At 41.9% G+C, this 18,072-nt stretch overlaps 1 protein-coding gene across 5 annotated transcripts in view; it reads left to right on the top strand.

The window, feature by feature from the left end:
• The window catches only part of CLPTM1L (CLPTM1 like), a 699,988-nt gene that overhangs the window by 145,121 nt on the left and 536,795 nt on the right, over positions 1-18,072 (top strand). For all 5 annotated transcript variants that reach the window (XM_068236456.1, XM_068236455.1, XM_068236457.1 and 2 more), the window contains one exon: positions 14,268-14,385. In XM_068236456.1, coding sequence (XP_068092557.1) covers positions 14,268-14,385 — 118 coding nt within the window. The remainder of the gene's footprint in view (positions 1-14,267; positions 14,386-18,072) is intronic.

Here is an 18,072-nt window from a genome sequence, read left to right as displayed (position 1 = left end):
TGTGTTGTAACAACTCTTTCATCCGGAAGTCCGTGAGAAGCCTGTAACGTGGGAAGTTTGCAGTGAGTCGCCGGCCGGGACTCAAGCAACTCCGTCATTTTCCGAAGGATTGTGGACTCTTTGCCTCTCCTCTCGCTGAAAGAGACTGACAAAAACTATCAGCGCAGAACTAACCAAGAAACGTGAGTTTATTATTGGATTAGCGGAAGATCATGTACAAGCTTGTCTGTATGTACATACACTGGATCAAGACCTTGGAAATCTGTGACCAACTCCTAAATGTGGTGTGGAGCCTCTATGAATAGATGAATGACACTACCATTTTTTAACAGCTATCCGCTTTTAAGTGTTTAATTGCATTTTTTATCATTATTTTTTATCATACATGCATGTATGAGGTAATAGCCGGCAGATTAGTCTAGGTACCACTCCTGAGATTTTATGACGTCTGGGTTTGAGCCTGGGAAACTAAGTTTGCGGTTTACACTGTATATGCAGATTATTAATCTCCATTGTGATTTAATAAATAGTGCAATATTTTTATGCATAGGCGCATGAGTTTTATCTTATATATTTTTGAAAGTAGTTTTTAGTTTGTTTTTAGTTTTAGCTATTTTAGGGGGATATCTGTGTGTGCAGACATTACTGTGCATAATTATTAGGCAACTTAACAAAAAACAAATATATACCCATTTCAATTATTTATTTTTACCAGTGAAACCAATCTAACATCTCAACATTCACAAATATACATTTCTGACATTCAAAAACAAATCAGTGACCAATATAGCCACCTTTCTTTGCAAGGACACTCAAAAGCCTGCCATCCATGAATTCTGTCAGTGTTTTGATCTGTTCACCATCAACATTGCGTGCAGCAGCAACCACAGCCTCCCAGACACTGTTCAGAGAGGTGTACTGTTTTCCCTCCTTGTAAATCTCACATTTTATGCTGGACTACAGGTTCTCAATGGGGTTCAGATCAAGTGAACAAGGAGGCCATGTCATTAGTTTTTCTTCTTTTATACCCTTTCTTGCCAGCCACGCTGTGGAGTACTTGGACGCGTGTGATGGAGCATTGTCCTGCATGAATATCATGTTTATCTTGAAGGATGCGGACTTCTTCCTGTACCACTGCTTGAAGAAGGTGTCTTCCAGAAACTGGCAGTAGGTCTGGGAGTTGAGCTTGACTCCATCCTCAACCCGAAAAGGCCCCACAAGCTCATCTTTGATGATACCAGCCCAAACCAGTACTCCACCTCCACCTTGCTGATGTCTGAGTCGGACTGGAGCTCTCTGCCCTTTACCAATCCAGCCACGGTCCCATCCATCTGGCCCATCAAGACTCACTCTCATTTCATCAGTCCATAAAACCTTAGAAAAATCTTGAGATATTTCTTGGCCCAGTCTTGACGTTTCAGCTTGTGTGTCTTGTTCAGTGGTGGTCGTCTTTCAGCCTTTCTTACCTGGGCCATGTCTCTGAGTATTGCACACCTTGTGCTTTTGGGCACTCCAGTGATGTTGCAGCTCTGAAATATGGCCAAACTGGTGGCAAGTGGCATCTTGGCAGCTGCACGCTTGACTTTTCTCAGTTCATGGGCAGTTATTTTGCGCCTTGGTTTTTCCACACGCTTCTTGCGACCCTGTTGACTATTTTGAATGAAACGCTTGATTGTTCGATGATCACGCTTCAGAAGCTTTGCAATTTTAAGAGTGCTGCATCCCTCTGCAAGATATCTCACTATTTTAGACTTTTCTGAGCCTGTCAAGTCCTTCTTTTGACCCATTTTGCCAAAGGAAAGGAAGTTGCCTAATAATTATGCACACCTGATCTAGGGTGTTGATGTCATTAGACCACACCCCTTCTCATTACAGAGATGCACATCACCTAATATGCTTAATTGGTAGTAGGCTTTCGAGTCTATACAGCTTGGCAAGACAACATGCATAAAGAGGATGATGTGGTCAAAATTCTCATTTGCCTAATTCTGCACTCCCTGTATATGTTTGTAGACATTTATAGTAACAAGATGTTAGAGCACACTATATATACATTCAGCATCAGAAGGAGATACGTAGTTTGTTTTGCAAATATAAATAAATGTAATATAATTGTCATCCTGTTTCACTGATAGCTAGCTAGTAAAGTACAATGCTCTTTTAAAATGAGTCAGGAAAGAGTTAAACTGTAGCACAGAGAATGCTGTGGCCATTTCCAAGGAAAAAACAAACAAACCATAAATTCAACAGGTCTCAGGTCTTTAAAGAGACACTGAAGCGAAAAAAAAAATTATGATATTATGATTTGTATGTGTAGTACAGCTAAGAAATATAACATTAAGATCAGATACATCAGTCTAATTGTTTCCAGTACAGGAAGAGTTGAGAAACTCCAGTTGTTATCTCTATGCAAACAAGCCATTAAGCTCTCCGACTAAGTTAGTCGTGGAGAGGGCTGTTATCTGACTTTTATTATCTCAACTGTTCCTGGACTATTTACTTTTCCTCTGTCAGAGGAGATGTCATTACTTCACAGACTGCTCTGAAAGAATCATTTTAAATGCTGAGTGTTGTGTAATCTGCACGTATTATAGAATAATGCAATGTTAGAAAAAACACTATATACCTGAAAATAAAAGTATGAGAATATTTTCTTTGCTGCTAATCTTCTAGTAATTATTCATAGTACACAACCAATTCATTATATCAAATTTTTTTTTTCGCTTCAGTGTCTCTTTAAGAGCTGCCCAGACCAGTAATAAATCTGACAGCGCAGAGAGAGAAGATTCCTGTTTGTGATTCTAAATTTGTGCATGAAAAAAACCTACGGAACTCAAGAGTTCTGCTACTAAACCAAGGCTAGCATTTCTCACAGCAGCTTGTATTTCCCCACCATCATACATACGACATAATCATCAGGTGATAACACATACTGACTGTCCTCAAACACACTCTACACAAGTGAGAGAGATGCAGGGATCAGAGATGATTTACTTTGACATGTGACCTCTTATCTCTCAAAGTCCAGCGCCCTGCTGAATTTTATCGCCCTAGGCCATGACCTTTGTGGCCTTCCCAGAAATCCGGCCCTGAGTGCGGTATTTTCCCTCACGTTTTTTTTTATCGCACTGCTTTTATGAATCGAGGCCTATGTGTGGAAAAAAAAGTCACAGCTCACCAACATCAAAACCTTATCCCAACTGTGCAGTATGGTGATGGGGGCATCATTGTGTGGGTCTGTTTTGCTGAGTCAGGGCCTCGATGGATTGCTATAATTGAAGGAAAATTAATTTCCAAGTTTATCAAGACATTTTGCAGAAGAACTTAAGGCCCTCTGTCCCCCAGCTGAAGCTTAGCAGAAAATGAGTGTTGCAACAGGACAACGACCCAAAGCATAGAATTAAATCAACAACAGAATGCTTTACCAAAAGAAAATACGCCTTCTGGAGTGGCCCAGTCAGAGTCCTGACCTCAACCCGATTGAGATGCTATAGCATGACCTCAAGAAAGCGATTTACACCAGACATTTCAAGAATATTGCTGAACTGAAACAGTTCTGTAAAGAGGAATAGTCAAAAATTACTCCTGACCATTGTGCACATCTGATCTGCAACTATAGGAAACATTTGGTTGAAGGTAATGCTGCCAAAGGAGGTTCAACCAACTGTTAAATCCAAGGGTTCACATACCTTTTACACCTGCACTGTGGATGTTTAAATGGTGTGTTTAATAAAAACATGGAAACATTTGTGTGGTATTAGTTTAAGCAGACTATGATTGTGTGATCTAGATGAAGATCATATCACATTTTATGACCAATTGACCAATTTGTGCAGAAATCCATATAATCTAAAGGGTTCACATACCGGTACTTTTTCTTGCTTCTGTATTTATCCAATTGACAAACTAGATATAATTTTGCTAATGTTTGTTGGAATATTTATAAATATCAAAAGAGGGTCCTGAGAATGTGGAAAAGACGTTCTTTACTGCAGAAAAAATAAAAATAAATTGGTGACAAAAGCTACAGATTCCCTCCAGTCAACAACCTTAAAAGTTCCAGCACAATCCAGCAGAAATGACAGCCACACATCTGGAGGCTGTTCCCTCCTGGAGTCCTCAATCACAGACCTCATCTCCCAGGGTAGCCCCATCAGGGCTGTTCCTTGTAATGTCAGATCGATAAAGAACACAATAGCAATCATACATGATCTAATAGAGTCTTCTGATCTTGTCTGCCTGACTGAAATCTGAAGACATAACAACAAAAGTTGTTTAGGTGATACCTTTAATGACTAACTGTACAAGATTCATTTGCAAGCTTTAGAAACTTTAAGTTTCTTCTTCAGGCATGTTTCAGAGCTGGATCAGAACCATACCGACTGAAATCTGGCTTTCTGAACCAGCAGGCCCCACCCTGGAGGCTGCCATGCCAATCAACTATTTTATGATACACTGCACCAGGAATGTACGCAGGGGCGAGGGGTTGCACTTTGCTTTAGATTGGCTTTGAAAATCAGACCACTTACTGTAGGACCTGCCAACTCATTTGAATGCTTGGGGGCGCAACTTTCAGCTGAGAAAAAACCTTGAACATTTGCTGATCTACCGTCCACCAGGAGAGGGCTCAGCCTTCCTTAACCACTTTTGCCTTCAATGTTTTTCAACCTTGTGCATCATTTCAGCGCTCCTTCCATTCAATCACCAATAACTTTATCATTACTTATCACAACAAAGTGATCTATAGCTTGTTTTTTCCACCACCAATTAGGATTTCTTTGGGTGGTACATTTTGCTAAGAATTTTTTTTTCTAAATGCATTTTAACAGGAATATTAAGGGAAAAAATTGAAAAAAAATCATTATTTCTCAGTTTTCAGCCATTATAGTTTTCAAATAATACATGCTAACATAATTAAAACCCACATTTTTTTATTTGCCGATTTGTTCCAGTTATTACACCGTTTAAATGATATCCCTATCACAATGTATGGTGCAAATATTTTATTTGGAAATACATTTTTCAGTTTTGGATCCATCACTATTTACAAGCCCATAATTTAAAAAATAATATTAATATACCCTTGACATGCATATTAAAGAAGTTCAGACCCTAAGGCAACTATTTGTTTTTAAATTGTAATGTATTTATTTTTTAATCAAACATTTTATTTGGGTATTTTTGTTAGAGTGTGGGAAGTAAGGAGTTGGTTTTAAATTCTGTGTAGGTCTGTTAATTAAAAAAAATTATAAGTGTAATTTTACTATTTGGCCCCATAATTTCCACAGTCATTAGCTTCCTGCCCGTTCATTTAGTATGCGAATCAGGATGCAATGCGTGTAAGTGTTTACAAATGACCGCAGGTATCTTGTTGCAAACTGTGATGGCAAGCAATCTGCGTTTCCATTCACTGATCTAGGTTCCCATGTCTGATCGCAGCATCAGTGAGATGCCTACGGTCATTTGTAAACACTGAAGGCCTGTTTCCACTACACGCAGATTGGATGCAGAAAAATTGACTCCAATGAATTCCTATGGGAAAATGTGCATCAGAAAATAAGCATTTAGTGGAAACAGGTCCATAGACATTCATTGGAGTCAGTTTTTCTGCATTAATTCTGCATCCAATCTGCATGTAGTAGAAACAGGCTCTTACACGTTACCATTCATTGATATCTGTGCTAACGCTAACTGTGTTCCAATTCATTGATCTCTTGGCTAACGGGCGGCGGTGAGAATGGTAGCGCTTGCGATATGTGGCAGCTGTGTTTTTTTCATGGACGTAGAGCCTATGTCAAAGATGCATAGGTGGACATAGGAGCTACGTCATAAAGGCTAAAGTAGTAAAGGAACTTGTAAAACTCCTATGCAACCAAACACCCCAGATGTATTGTTCTTGGAGATTTCATGGGTGGATGCCCCCTCTTTGCAATTATGAGGAAGGAAGGGTTGTTTGACCTCCGTACTCGACCGAGGGAGCGATCTTGACAATAAAGATGTAAAGTATATGTAGTAAAGTATGGTAGTTGGTGCTGCTCCTTTAAAAGCTACTCTGGATGGTGAAGATATCCGTAAAGGACAAGGGGAAAAAGGGAAGGGGAGGGGGAGAGCGCACTCAATAGACAATGTGAGAAAACTGGTTAGCCAACCGTGGAATAGTCTCACCTGAGATTCTTGCCGATTAGCCCATATGGGTTGGTCGGCTGAAGAGCTTTTGTTCCACTCAGAACCAGGGGCCAGGACTTTCCAGCGATCTTCCTCCACAAGATGTACTGGCACATATGCTCCTCCATCCACTAAACTTTAGTCCTGGATCAGATGTATTTCCACTCCTCCCAAATGTTACCTACCGCTATAGGTGGCTGCATTCATGCATAGGAATGTCTGCACAGAGGTGTCTTGGATGTGCAGGAGGAACCAAGTTTGTGCCTAGATTACTGTACTCTGCTCTGTTTGCTTTGCACTTGTAAGCCACAGGCTGCAGGAGCTCTTAAAGCCAGGAGCTGGCTCAGTTTGTGTGAGGGGTAATGGCTGGGAGAAACTCCACTCTGTTCCGCGTGTCTCACACAAGCAAGCAGCAGGCAGCTGAAGAGAGGTTTCTGAACTGACAAGCAGGTGCGTGGTAGAAAAGATAAACGGCAGCTGCCGTGTAGTGTAATTAAAAGTATTTATTCTAATAAACAGTGACGCGTTTCTGAGAGCTCAACTCTTTCATCAGGCTAAAATATTGGTTACAAAGTAACAAATTTTAAATACATAATGTCACATGACTATTGTTATGGCACGGGGATTGAATTAGCCAATCAGTACGCAAATGTGTTAATAGACCAAGATGCTTAGCAGCTAAAGATAATAATCAACATAAGTGGCTAATACAGTGTGAGGGATATTTAATAGATGTAGGGCTCTATTTACAAGGGTATAACAAAGCTCCCAGGTTATGATTGACGATTTGCAGATCAACTTCCAGCTTAATTATAAGCATGGAGTTATCTGACATAGTTACCATGGAAAATAGTAGGCCTTAGATATAGTAGCTCAGATGATTTACAGATCCTAGGACATATGGGGCTCGATTCACAAAGCGGTGATAACTCAGTTATCACGCCTAAAAGACTTTAGGCGTGATAACCTTTGCACCAGCAAAGTGATCACCGCTTTGTGCTCTAACTCGCGCGAAGTTTCCGCACGTACGTACGTGCGCGCGCAAAGTCCCATAGGGCTTAATGGGAGCTTCGCGCGAAGCGGGGGCCGCTGCAGCGCGGAAAATTTCTTCTTATCATGCCTAAACTGAGTTTAGGCGTGATAAAGGGGTTTTCACTCGCGTGCAAACACTTTGCACCGCTTTGTGAATCAGGCCCATAGTATGTAAATAATACTGCATGTATTCATGATATAACTGTATTAATTGAACCTGAGCACAGATTAAGCCATGCTTGTTAGCACCTTCTAAAAGTGAACATACAAGGATCTTTCTCTTATTATAGAGTAGCACCAAAAGGCACTGATCATCTGTATTACTTAGAGGAGACTGGATCTATCTTTCAAGTGATTTTGTGAGCTGATGGAGACTAAAATTGCAGTTGTATTATTTTACCTGGCATATCACCTTTAAAAGGCATTGGCAAGGTTTCTTATTCAAATAAACCAATTTGGGGTGCTGAAAAATATCATACTGTATACAAATAATCTGAATAAGAGAGGGAAGGGGAAATATGCAAATATAATGCTTGATAAGACCTTTTACTATTGAGGGTGGTTTGCAATGTGTGGAAAACCAACAGATGGCAGTATAGTGCCGAAAATAAAGTGTTTAAAGGACTTACGAGGCGAATTGCTTAAAAAAAGTTATGTACCTCATTGCTAAAGCAGACCTCAGGGCAGACGAACAGCACCTTCCTTTTCACTATCAGGTGCTTTATCCTTCTAATCCAGGTTACATTGCAGCTCCCGACCCTCCTCAGGGTCGCCCGAGCAGAATCGCCGCTTTAAAAATCTAACTCCTGCGCAGCTTGCATAGCCGTGGCTGCTCAGGATTACAGCCCCGCTCGTGTCCGCCCTCACTCCGTGCGCTCTATTATACGTCATGTGGGCGGCTCCACATGACCACCCACATGACGAACTACACTGCCAGCCAGCCGCGCCCCCTCGACAGAGAATACAAGCGCTGAGCGAGCAGGTACTCACTCGCTCAGCGCTTGTATTCTCTGCGGAGGGGGCGCGGCTGGCTGGCAGTGTAGTTCGTCATGTGGGTGGTCATGTGGAGCCGCCCACATGACGTATAATAGAGCGCACGGAGTGAGGGCGGACACGAGCGGGGCTGTAGTCCTGAGCAGCCACGGCTATGCAAGCTGCGTAGGAGTTAGATTTTTAAAGCGGCGATTCTGCTCGGGCGACCCTGAGGAGGGTCGGGAGCTGCAATGTAACCTGGATTAGAAGGATAAAGCACCTGATAGTGAAAAGGAAGGTGCTGTTCGTCTGCCCTGAGGTCTGCTTTAGCAATGAGGTACATAACTTTTTTTAAGCAATTCGCCTCGTAAGTCCTTTAAGGTTTTAAATGGAAAGACATTATTTTTAGCCACTAAATGGTGGCTCTTTGCAATTAGGAACAGAACTACCTTGTGCTGTAAATAAACTGGGCTTCTCCCAAGCAATACGTTCTGCTACTCGTAAGAAAGGTCACACTCTGGCCTTTATTTCCCATACTGGTCTGTCAGCAGCCAATGTGGAAATTAGCCCTGTTGTCTGGGCAGACCATCACACTATCTACTTCTCCCTCTCAATACCAGCTGTCAAACACCAGTTCAAGAATCAAATAAAATATTGCCCCTTAAAGTGGACCCAAATTAAAAGTACAAGATTTCAGAAATAAAATGTATTTTCTAAATTATAATAATAAATAGCAGCCTTTTTTCAGCTGCATGATGACAAATATAAAATATTTTACATTTATTGGAGAAACCCCTCCCTTCCTTTGAAATTGCCGGGACAGAATCTGGCAAAATGCTGGAGTAGGTGGTGTCCAGCAATGGAGGAATTGCTAATGGCTGCCACCTGTACAACCCTAGCTATGAAAAGAGAAGGGTGAAAAGCATGCACTGAAATGCTCATAGGCTTGAAGGAGTGTTTATTTATCTTTGTATGTGTCAGAGTGGTGCAACTAAATATTTTGAATTAAAAAAAATATTTGGTTTGGGTCCGCTTTAAAAGTTCTAACACCACAACATATCCAAGATAACCTTAGCTTTGATGAATTGACAAACTCCAGCTTGGGCCCTGGTACTCTGGTGTTTAATTAGAGCAAATGTGTGTCCTCTATCTTTGAGACCATTGCTTCTCTGTGCACCAAACATCTTACTCCACACCATCATGCACAGTGGTTTGATAACTCTATAAAAGAGCTGAAAAGACAAGGCCGAAGAATTGGAGGACTGTGGCGCAAATCTCAGTCCCCAGAAAACAAACCTGCCTTAATCCTCCACTTGAAGAACTACATAAAGGTAATCACCAAGAAAAAGTAATCCTTTCTGTCACATGACATTACCGTTAACAGACCAGCCCAACTCGTATGCACAGTGGAAAAACTCTGCAACCCAGCATGCCAAAAATGTAATATACAGTCTTCAAAGGACCTCTGTGACCAATTTGCCCATTTCTTTTCAGACAAAGTCTTTGCTATACAGTCTGCCATCCATCTCACAGCATCTGAGCTTACTATAGCGCCAAAGACCATTAGCAGAGGCAACGTAACACCTTGATCAAACTTCAAGGATATTGATGAAGAATTCACATCAAGCATCCTCTTTCACCTCTGCCAAACTACCTGTGACCTGCATTCTAGCCCAACGCAGATCATGTTGAAATGCCCCGACCTGTTTATACCGTTATTTCTCAAAATTGTAAACTGTTCCTAAATTGTAAACTGGAAATATCACATTTATGACCCATTCCGTTCTGGCATCAGGAAACATCAAAGCACTGAAACTGCCCTCATCCAAATCTGCAAACACCTGGCATAGTTCTCCAGTGGTTACAATCCTTGAGTGGCACAACCCAAAAAGTGTCTACATGGCTTTTCCTGTCTACCGCTGTCCCACTTAAGTATGGGGTGCCCTATTACACCCCGTCTAGACTGTTGCAATGCTCTCTACACTGGCCTTCCAAAAAAGGACTTGTACCACATACAGCTGTTACAGAATAGTGCTGCCATACTGTTAACCAACCAACCCCGTCACTGCCTCATAACCCCAATCCTGCACTCCGTTCACTGGCTACCTATAACATGGATAATCCTATTCAAGAGCAGCCTACTGACATTTAAATTACTAAATAATCTGGGCCCTGGATTCATTAAAGAAATGTTGCTGCTGCGTAGCAATCCCTGCAATCTCAGATACACAGGTTCTAATAATCTAGTCATATCCAGAGTCCACCCGAAAACTTTTGGTCCAATAGCCTTCTTTCATTCCACTCCTACATTATTTATCGCCTTACCTCAACAGATCAGGACAGTTCCATCTCTGGACGTGTATAAATCGAGACTGAAAACCCAGGTGTTCATTCAGGCATTTGAAGAAACATAATTTTTGTTGTGTTAATACTTCAGCCTACTACCAATTACTGAATTTGAGAGAGCCTAAGCGATTAGAGTCCTGTGGGAGAAAAGTGCTATAGAACTGTTATTGTTATTGTTAATTGTAATTCAATGAAGTGCATATGGCCATAGAGGTAATAGTTTGTGCAGTTCCTAGTCTCACTTTAATTGTGACAATGCAATTGTAATAGTGCGAATGTGCAGCCAGGTGTCCTCCCTACAATCCCCACAGCAATGCCCATATGCAATTAACTTTTCTCCTGAGTTTTCTCATAGGTGATATTTCTAAACTCGATAATAAAATGACTTTTAACCACCTTGCGACCGCCTAACGCCAATCAGTGGCCGCAAGGTGGCTCCCCAGCACCGCCTAACGCTGAAAGGAGTCAAGTCCTGGGGGAGGAGATTGCAGGGGATTGCGTACGCCATCTGCAATCATGGCTGGCAGGTTGAGAAACAGAAGTAAAACCCTGGAAAGTGCTTGTACAGTGCTCCGATCTAGTGCAGCACTGTACGGGGGACAGCTCTGTCACTGAGCTGACCCCAGGAGAGGCTCATGAACTATCGTCTCTCTCATAGGCTGATACATAAGAGAGGCGATCGTGGGGATTGGCTGTTGGGGGGGGAAAGATAAAATAAAAATAAAATCTGTGTAACGATCGGTTATCGGTGATCTGCAGTATCACCGAGAATACAGATATATACCCGATTATTGATGATCTGCAGTATCACCGATAATCAGATATATCTCTAACCTCTGGACACCTGAGTAAGATGAGTGTTTGGTGCAACAGTAATACTTTGAGGAGAGCACCCGTATCGAGGGTGCGAGGCAATAAGAGATACTGCCCAAGAACAAGCTCCTTCCAATGGCCTGAGGCTCCCCAAGGGGAGGAGTCAGACTGAGAGTGGGAAGGACCAGAGTGTGAGTGACACCAATGGTGGAGTGTCACTGACAGATCTGTGAACTATCTCTAAACAGAAGAGATAGTTCTCGAGGTCGGACAAGCCAGGTCGGCAACAGACAGACAGATCAGGTACAAGGACAGGAGACAGAATCGGAATCCAAGGAAGAGCAGAGTTTGGCAACAGAGTATCAGATATAGCGAAGTACCAAATCAGAGATCAAGAGAGTGGTCAGGAAAGCAGGAAGTCATAACAGATAACAATGCCTATTCTTTAGGTGTGAGCTCCGTGATCATCAACACCCTGGAACTAGTCTGATATATAACAGAATGATAATACAGTTCCCTAGTCTTGGGTGTGAGTTCCTTGATCATTAACACCCTGGAACTAGTCTGAAGTATAACAGAGAAATAACAACACAGATTAGCAAAAGGTCTGAGTGCTACCACGTAGTGATCGCAATGGCAGACACCAGAGAAATGACCAGCATCCAGTATATATACCCTAGCGCTCTCCAGCGCCTCCCCTAAGTGCTGGACCAATGGGAAGTGGTAAAATTGTCCGCTGACCGGCTTGGTCAGCTGACACCCTTCTGGCTGTCATAAAAGCTCTGCCTCTCAACGCGCGCGCGCCCTTCTAAACCTGTGTGGACTATCAGTCCTAGCCACACCAGATCTGTTTTGCAATGTATCTGCTGTGCAGGACGTGGAACCAGCCACACCGCTATCCGAGCATGCGGCGGTTTCTCCGCGTTCCGCCATGCGGACAGATGTAGGCCTATGCGTGCAAACCGCCGCGTCGGACGTGGAATCCGCCGCCTTGTTTACTGGGCATGCGGCGGTTTCTCCGTGCTCCATCAGGCCAGTGGATGCAGGCCCATGCGCGCAAACTGCCATGTTGAACGCGGAATCAGCCGCCTTAACTTGAGTACTCGCGGCGGCTTTTCCGCGTTTTCTCACAATATGCTTTTTTTATTTAAAAACAAAACAATAAAATTAATTTTTTAAGAATGCAGAGCGCAGCAGCAATCAGATGCCAGCAACCGAAAGCTCTGTTGGTGGCAACAAAAGGGGGGGGGGGGGGAGATTCATTAGTGTGCTAAGTTGTATGGCTCTACAGCGAGCTGTTAAAGCTGCAGAGCACTGAATTGTAAAAATTTGCCTAGTCATTAGGGGAGTGTAAGCCTGTGGTCCTTAAATGACACCCGAGGCAAAAATAAACTAATGAAATAAAATGATTGTATCTATCCTCCTTCAACTAAAAACGACTTTTTAAGATATTCCACAGTTTTATTTTATGTTTGAGGCTTCTTGCACACAGGGACGTTACAGGCGCACGTTACTGCAGCCTGTAACGCTCCCCCAACGCACAGCAATGTAACACAAGTGGGCTGTTCACACTTCCCACGTTGCGTTACATTGTAACGCAGCAAAGTGCTGCATCCTGTGCGTTCTAGGCGGCTAAGCCGCGTTAGACTGTTTGCACATGCTCAGTCATGTTGGGGAGGAGGGGAGAGAGGCCGGGCACATGGCTAATTAATATTCACTGCACTCAGTGACGTGCAGTGTTTACTTTCTGGAGCGGCCGCTCTGTATGGCGATTGGCCGGGCGGGACCACGTGATGCCGCATGCGTCCAAGAGTACGCATCACGGACGCCAGAGTGAGCTGCACAACGCGGCTCACTCCGACGTCCACACCAGAGAGCACCTATAACGTCCCCTAAACGCAACGTCCTGGTATGTCACTAGCCTAAATCTACCTTTTAAGTTTTAACTGTTTTATTGTTTTTGCTTAATGACGTATTCATTGAAGTATGCCAGAGCTAAAATCTATGAACTGTTGACTTTTTTTTATCTCTTTTCTGCTCTCAGAAGCCATTTTCTGCTAGGAAAGTGTTTTATAGTTGGAATTTCTTATCAGTGAGGGTCACACTGTAGTTACTTCCTGTCTGAGTCAGGACTGAGTCAGCCACTTACATACCTGATATTTAACTCTTTCAGGCAGAGAAAGAAAAAATGGAACACAGTATAGTTATTTGTGTGCTAGGCACTGTACATACCCATGTCTATCTCATCATGTCATATGTCACCTCGGGTATCCTTTAAGCGGTTAAGCCACCAGAAAGCAAGAAAATAATCAAAATAATTTTGGTAGTACTTTTTCTCCTAATTCCCAGTATGTTTTCAGTTGAAAAGTGCTGGAAAGTTATTTTAAATAGAAGATGAAAAATTATCTCCTAGGAGAAAACTAGGGTGAAAAAGTGAATTGCATATGGGCTCAAGTGAGGAAAATGCAGTGCCCAGCAAAGCACTTACCTATCCAGCCAACATGCTCTCACCCCTCACTCTTTCATTCTAAATTCTGTCTTCAGTCCCTTCCTGCTTCCATTTTCACTGGTGCCCTCTCACTGCGTGACCTAGCATCACACAGTCTCTGGGGTCATGCATAGCATGGAAGCAGGAAGGAACACAAGACAAAGGATTTGGAGCGCAAGACTGAGGACTGGGAGCATGCCGGCTAGATAGGTAAGTGCTTTTGCTGCGCTCTGCATTTTCCCCACTTGCTGCGGGGATTGTGAGGGGGGACCCCTGGCCACTAAGCGCGCTGACTATTTACCTTCACTTTTGGGGTAATAAAGGTGCATCTTATAGTTTGAAAAATACAGTAACTAATTCATAACATGGGTGATAGACATGTATAATATCTATTCTAATATTTTCCTTGTTCTTTTTATATTGTAATAAAGCTCTGTTGTTTATTTTCTAGATGATAAATCGATCTACAACAGAACTTCCTCTGACTGTCTCCTATGACAAAATATCACTTGGAAAACTTCGGTTTTGGATCCACATGCAGGATGCAGTTTACTCTTTACAGCAGTTTGGTAAGTTATACTGTTTTTTTGTAGTAGGAAGGCTGGGCTAACAATAAACAAGTGAAGACATTTTCTTGCTGAACCTAAAGTAGACGGAGGACTGGGTCCGTGCTGTCAAAAGACGGAGCCCAAATTACTATAAAAACAGAGTAATTCGGCCACCAGCAATAGCTGGCAGCCAAATGACGTATTTCCCCCAAGTCCATTGCAGCCTAGAGAGGGGGAATAGTATATAACGTGGCCAGGACTTTTGCAGGAGCAGGTTGAGCCGTCTTTTGGCTTTGCCTCTGCCCAAATTTCACAGACCTGTGTTTGCATGTATGTGATTGCACATGCTGTAGCTAATTCTGATAAAATGATGCCTTAGAGAACAGGCTATGGAGGAACAATATAAGGTTTATTGGATTTCCCGAGCAATCTGATCCATCTTTATTTATTGAGCACTGGCTATCTAAGCTATCTGCTGTGGAGCAATCACATCGAATTCCCACAAAGCCTCAATGGCCTGGCTATTACTAACTAATCCATGCTTCTGTATTTAACAGAGGCCCAGAATGAGGTAAGGGACCTATGTTGTCACTATGATGATGAGCAACCCACTGCCCCCCCCCACAAAGTTGAATGCCTTCTGGATTCCCCTTATTACCAGATTATGCAGATATACTGAATGAACTGCACACTTTGGCTAATAGGTTGTCGAAGGACATAACTGCATTTATGAATCCATACCAGACGGGCTTTATGCCCTTTAACGCAACTGCAAATAATATTAACAAGTTAATTTCAGCCCTGCAGGACTATGAAGTCACATGCCATGCTGTTCATGCTATATAGATATGTGTGTGTATATGTACATAAGTTTGGGAACAATCAATCATGTGTAGATCAGTTATAATCACATTCATTTTCTGCTACAATGCAGTTTTTGTCATGTTCAGACAGAGGGGATGGCCAGAGTTCTCAGAGAGCCACTCCTCGAAACATAATAATTTGCGGTATTACACCAAAGAATTATATTGCCAGCATCTAAACACCGATCAAGGTGGTTCATGTCATTGTACAGTAGTATATAGTTCTTATTTTAATTATTCTCTTTATATATTTATTTTTTATTTCATATGCAACATGCCAAATATGATTTGTATATTACGTTATGATCCATTGTATGCGGCTTATATCTATTTGATTCATGGTATATAATGTATTGGTGCAAGGAAGCGAACACTGTGGATCAGCAGGGCAGTCCTTATTCTGTAAATATGCCACGTCCCTCTGCCGACCCTGCCTCCAATAGGTTAAATTTCCCAGCTCCTAACAGCCGGCGTGGTGGTTGCTATGACCACAGCTGCTGGAGCGTACATAAGGGACGTGCCAAGTGCCGATGCGTCACCTGATGAAGGCACTGAGCGCCGAAACGCGTAATGACGCAATAGGCACGTCTGGAGTAAGCCCCCCCCCCTGCGAGAAGAGCTCCATCACCATCAGGAGACCGAGCTGCTGGCCACAGCGCGTGCGGACACCGCCTGGGTGTACAGCGGAAGGTCAACTCCGCTGATAAGCGGTTTATTAATTCACATCTTGTGAGTATGTTTTTAATTTTGTGCAATAAAAGTTTTTCTCAGCTAATGCACTATGGAGCGCTCCTCCTCCTTTCTTGTTTAGATCTGTGATATTTCCCATATTTGTGGAGCTGAGCCGTGTACGAACTGTGTTAAGACTGAAAAGATTCCTGGACAAGTGTGTTCTATCAGCAGTGTGAGCACAAGGATTCTTTGTTTGCAAATAATATTTGCAGACTCTACCTAAATTTACAGGCCCGGGTTGACAATGGGGGCAATAGAGCTATACTGTCGTTAGACATAGCCAAAGTCAACACCTGCCTCATGGAGAAATATGTATAAAACCTAAAATTATCCTCTCCACAATGCAACTGTTAATTCCTGATGTTAATACTAATCTTCTAGGGAAAGCAGGAATTAACAACTTACATTTACTATACTCAAACTCTACACTTTTACACTTAAACAATTGCTCGCAGTTAAAACTGAAAGAAAACTGATTTTCGAAGTAATGTCCATTTTTATCCTATTGCACAGTTCCCACTTAACGTGTTTTAACTGAAATCTTTTTTACAATGGACTGCTATGGAAAAAATGCGTACTAACGCATACTAATGCATACCAACGCATACCAATGCATTAAGTGTAAAAGGACCCTAAGATTATGACCTTAGATGAACTAAAGGTTGAATATACTCTGCCAGCTTTTACTGTATTTCCATGCTCACAGATGATCAGTTTTTTTCAAGTCCAGACAGACCTCTATTCCGGAATTTAACAGCCAAATAATTACAATGCTAAATTCTACAACACCAATTTTGGATGCTATGAAGTTATGGCATAATAAAATAATTGCCACTCCCAGATCCTCAATGAATAAATATGCTCAAATTTGGTTGCATGATCTATGCAAATTAATGTTTCACGCTTGATAACGGCTAGTAGAGTAATTACAAAAATTTCAAGATGCAACACGCACTGGGAACAACACCTTAAAATAACCACAAGATGGTATCTTACCCCCAGGGAAATTGCCTTAAAAAATTGCTCTCCTAATAAGTCACCATCATGCTGGAAAACTTCTTCCCAAATTGGCACATTAGTTCATATGCTATTGGATTGCCCATCCAGTAAAATGTTATGTCACGCTATAGAACCAAATATGTAATTTCATACTAGCCACTCAACACATGATCACCAGCAACTGGAAGTCCAGTGAACTTCTTCTTTTACCGAACCTCCTAGCAACTTATAACTTAACTATGGAAGCTCATTTAAGTTCCAATACAAAAAAGAGGGCGATTCAGACCCTAGGGTCTAATACAATATAATTTTAACAAAGTTGCAAAGAGAGTTAAAGACACTATCATTAAATGCAGCAGGGACTGATACAACCATACCGGGCTTACCTGCAGCGTGCTCCAATATTGATCCACAGTTCAGTCAAGTAGAGATGAAAAGAGATGGGCACAGCTGCTAAAATACCCTTTATTTGTGGCTGGGTAGACACATACAAGTTACAGCAATGGGGGGATAGCGAAGTCTGACAGCTGTTTTGCGAGGACTAGCCCTGCTTCATCAGTCTCTGACTAATTTTAACAAAGTATTTTGACCTTATTGGCTAATAAGCATAGACTAACAAACAAGAAAAAAAGCCAATCATGGCCAAGGTAAGTATGTAAAATATAATCAATACTTCATACACATATAGTACAAAAATAAGAGAAATTGTATTCAACAAATCCAATAAAGCACACGTTAAAACAAGTTTAAAATCTCCCAATTGAAACCAATGGTCCTTGGTAATCCAGCCCAAAAATTAATAACTAAATCACAAAAAGTGTATCAATCATATATGGACATACATAGCAGGCTGAAAAAATGTTTCATCTTTGCAAAAAAGAATACTCAGAGATCTGTTCTCACTGTGCTCAAAAAGTAGTGATAAAGTCCCAAAAAACTTACAATCCATTAAAGTGCATATGCAGCAAGCAGAATCAATAACTTGTAATCGCATATCTGTGCATACTGCATGTGGGGCTGCGTGCATATGCAGCTCCAGGGAAAAACACATGGAGGTGCACATGCACACAGATCCCACAGCAGTGCCGTGTACAAAAAATGCCAAATGGGAAAA

This window comes from Hyperolius riggenbachi, chromosome 5 (assembly GCF_040937935.1).
Source record: "Hyperolius riggenbachi isolate aHypRig1 chromosome 5, aHypRig1.pri, whole genome shotgun sequence".
Taxonomy (NCBI): domain Eukaryota; kingdom Metazoa; phylum Chordata; class Amphibia; order Anura; family Hyperoliidae; genus Hyperolius; species Hyperolius riggenbachi.
Note: the sequence above shows the minus strand (reverse complement) of the source record. Positions and strands in the feature narration are given on the sequence as shown.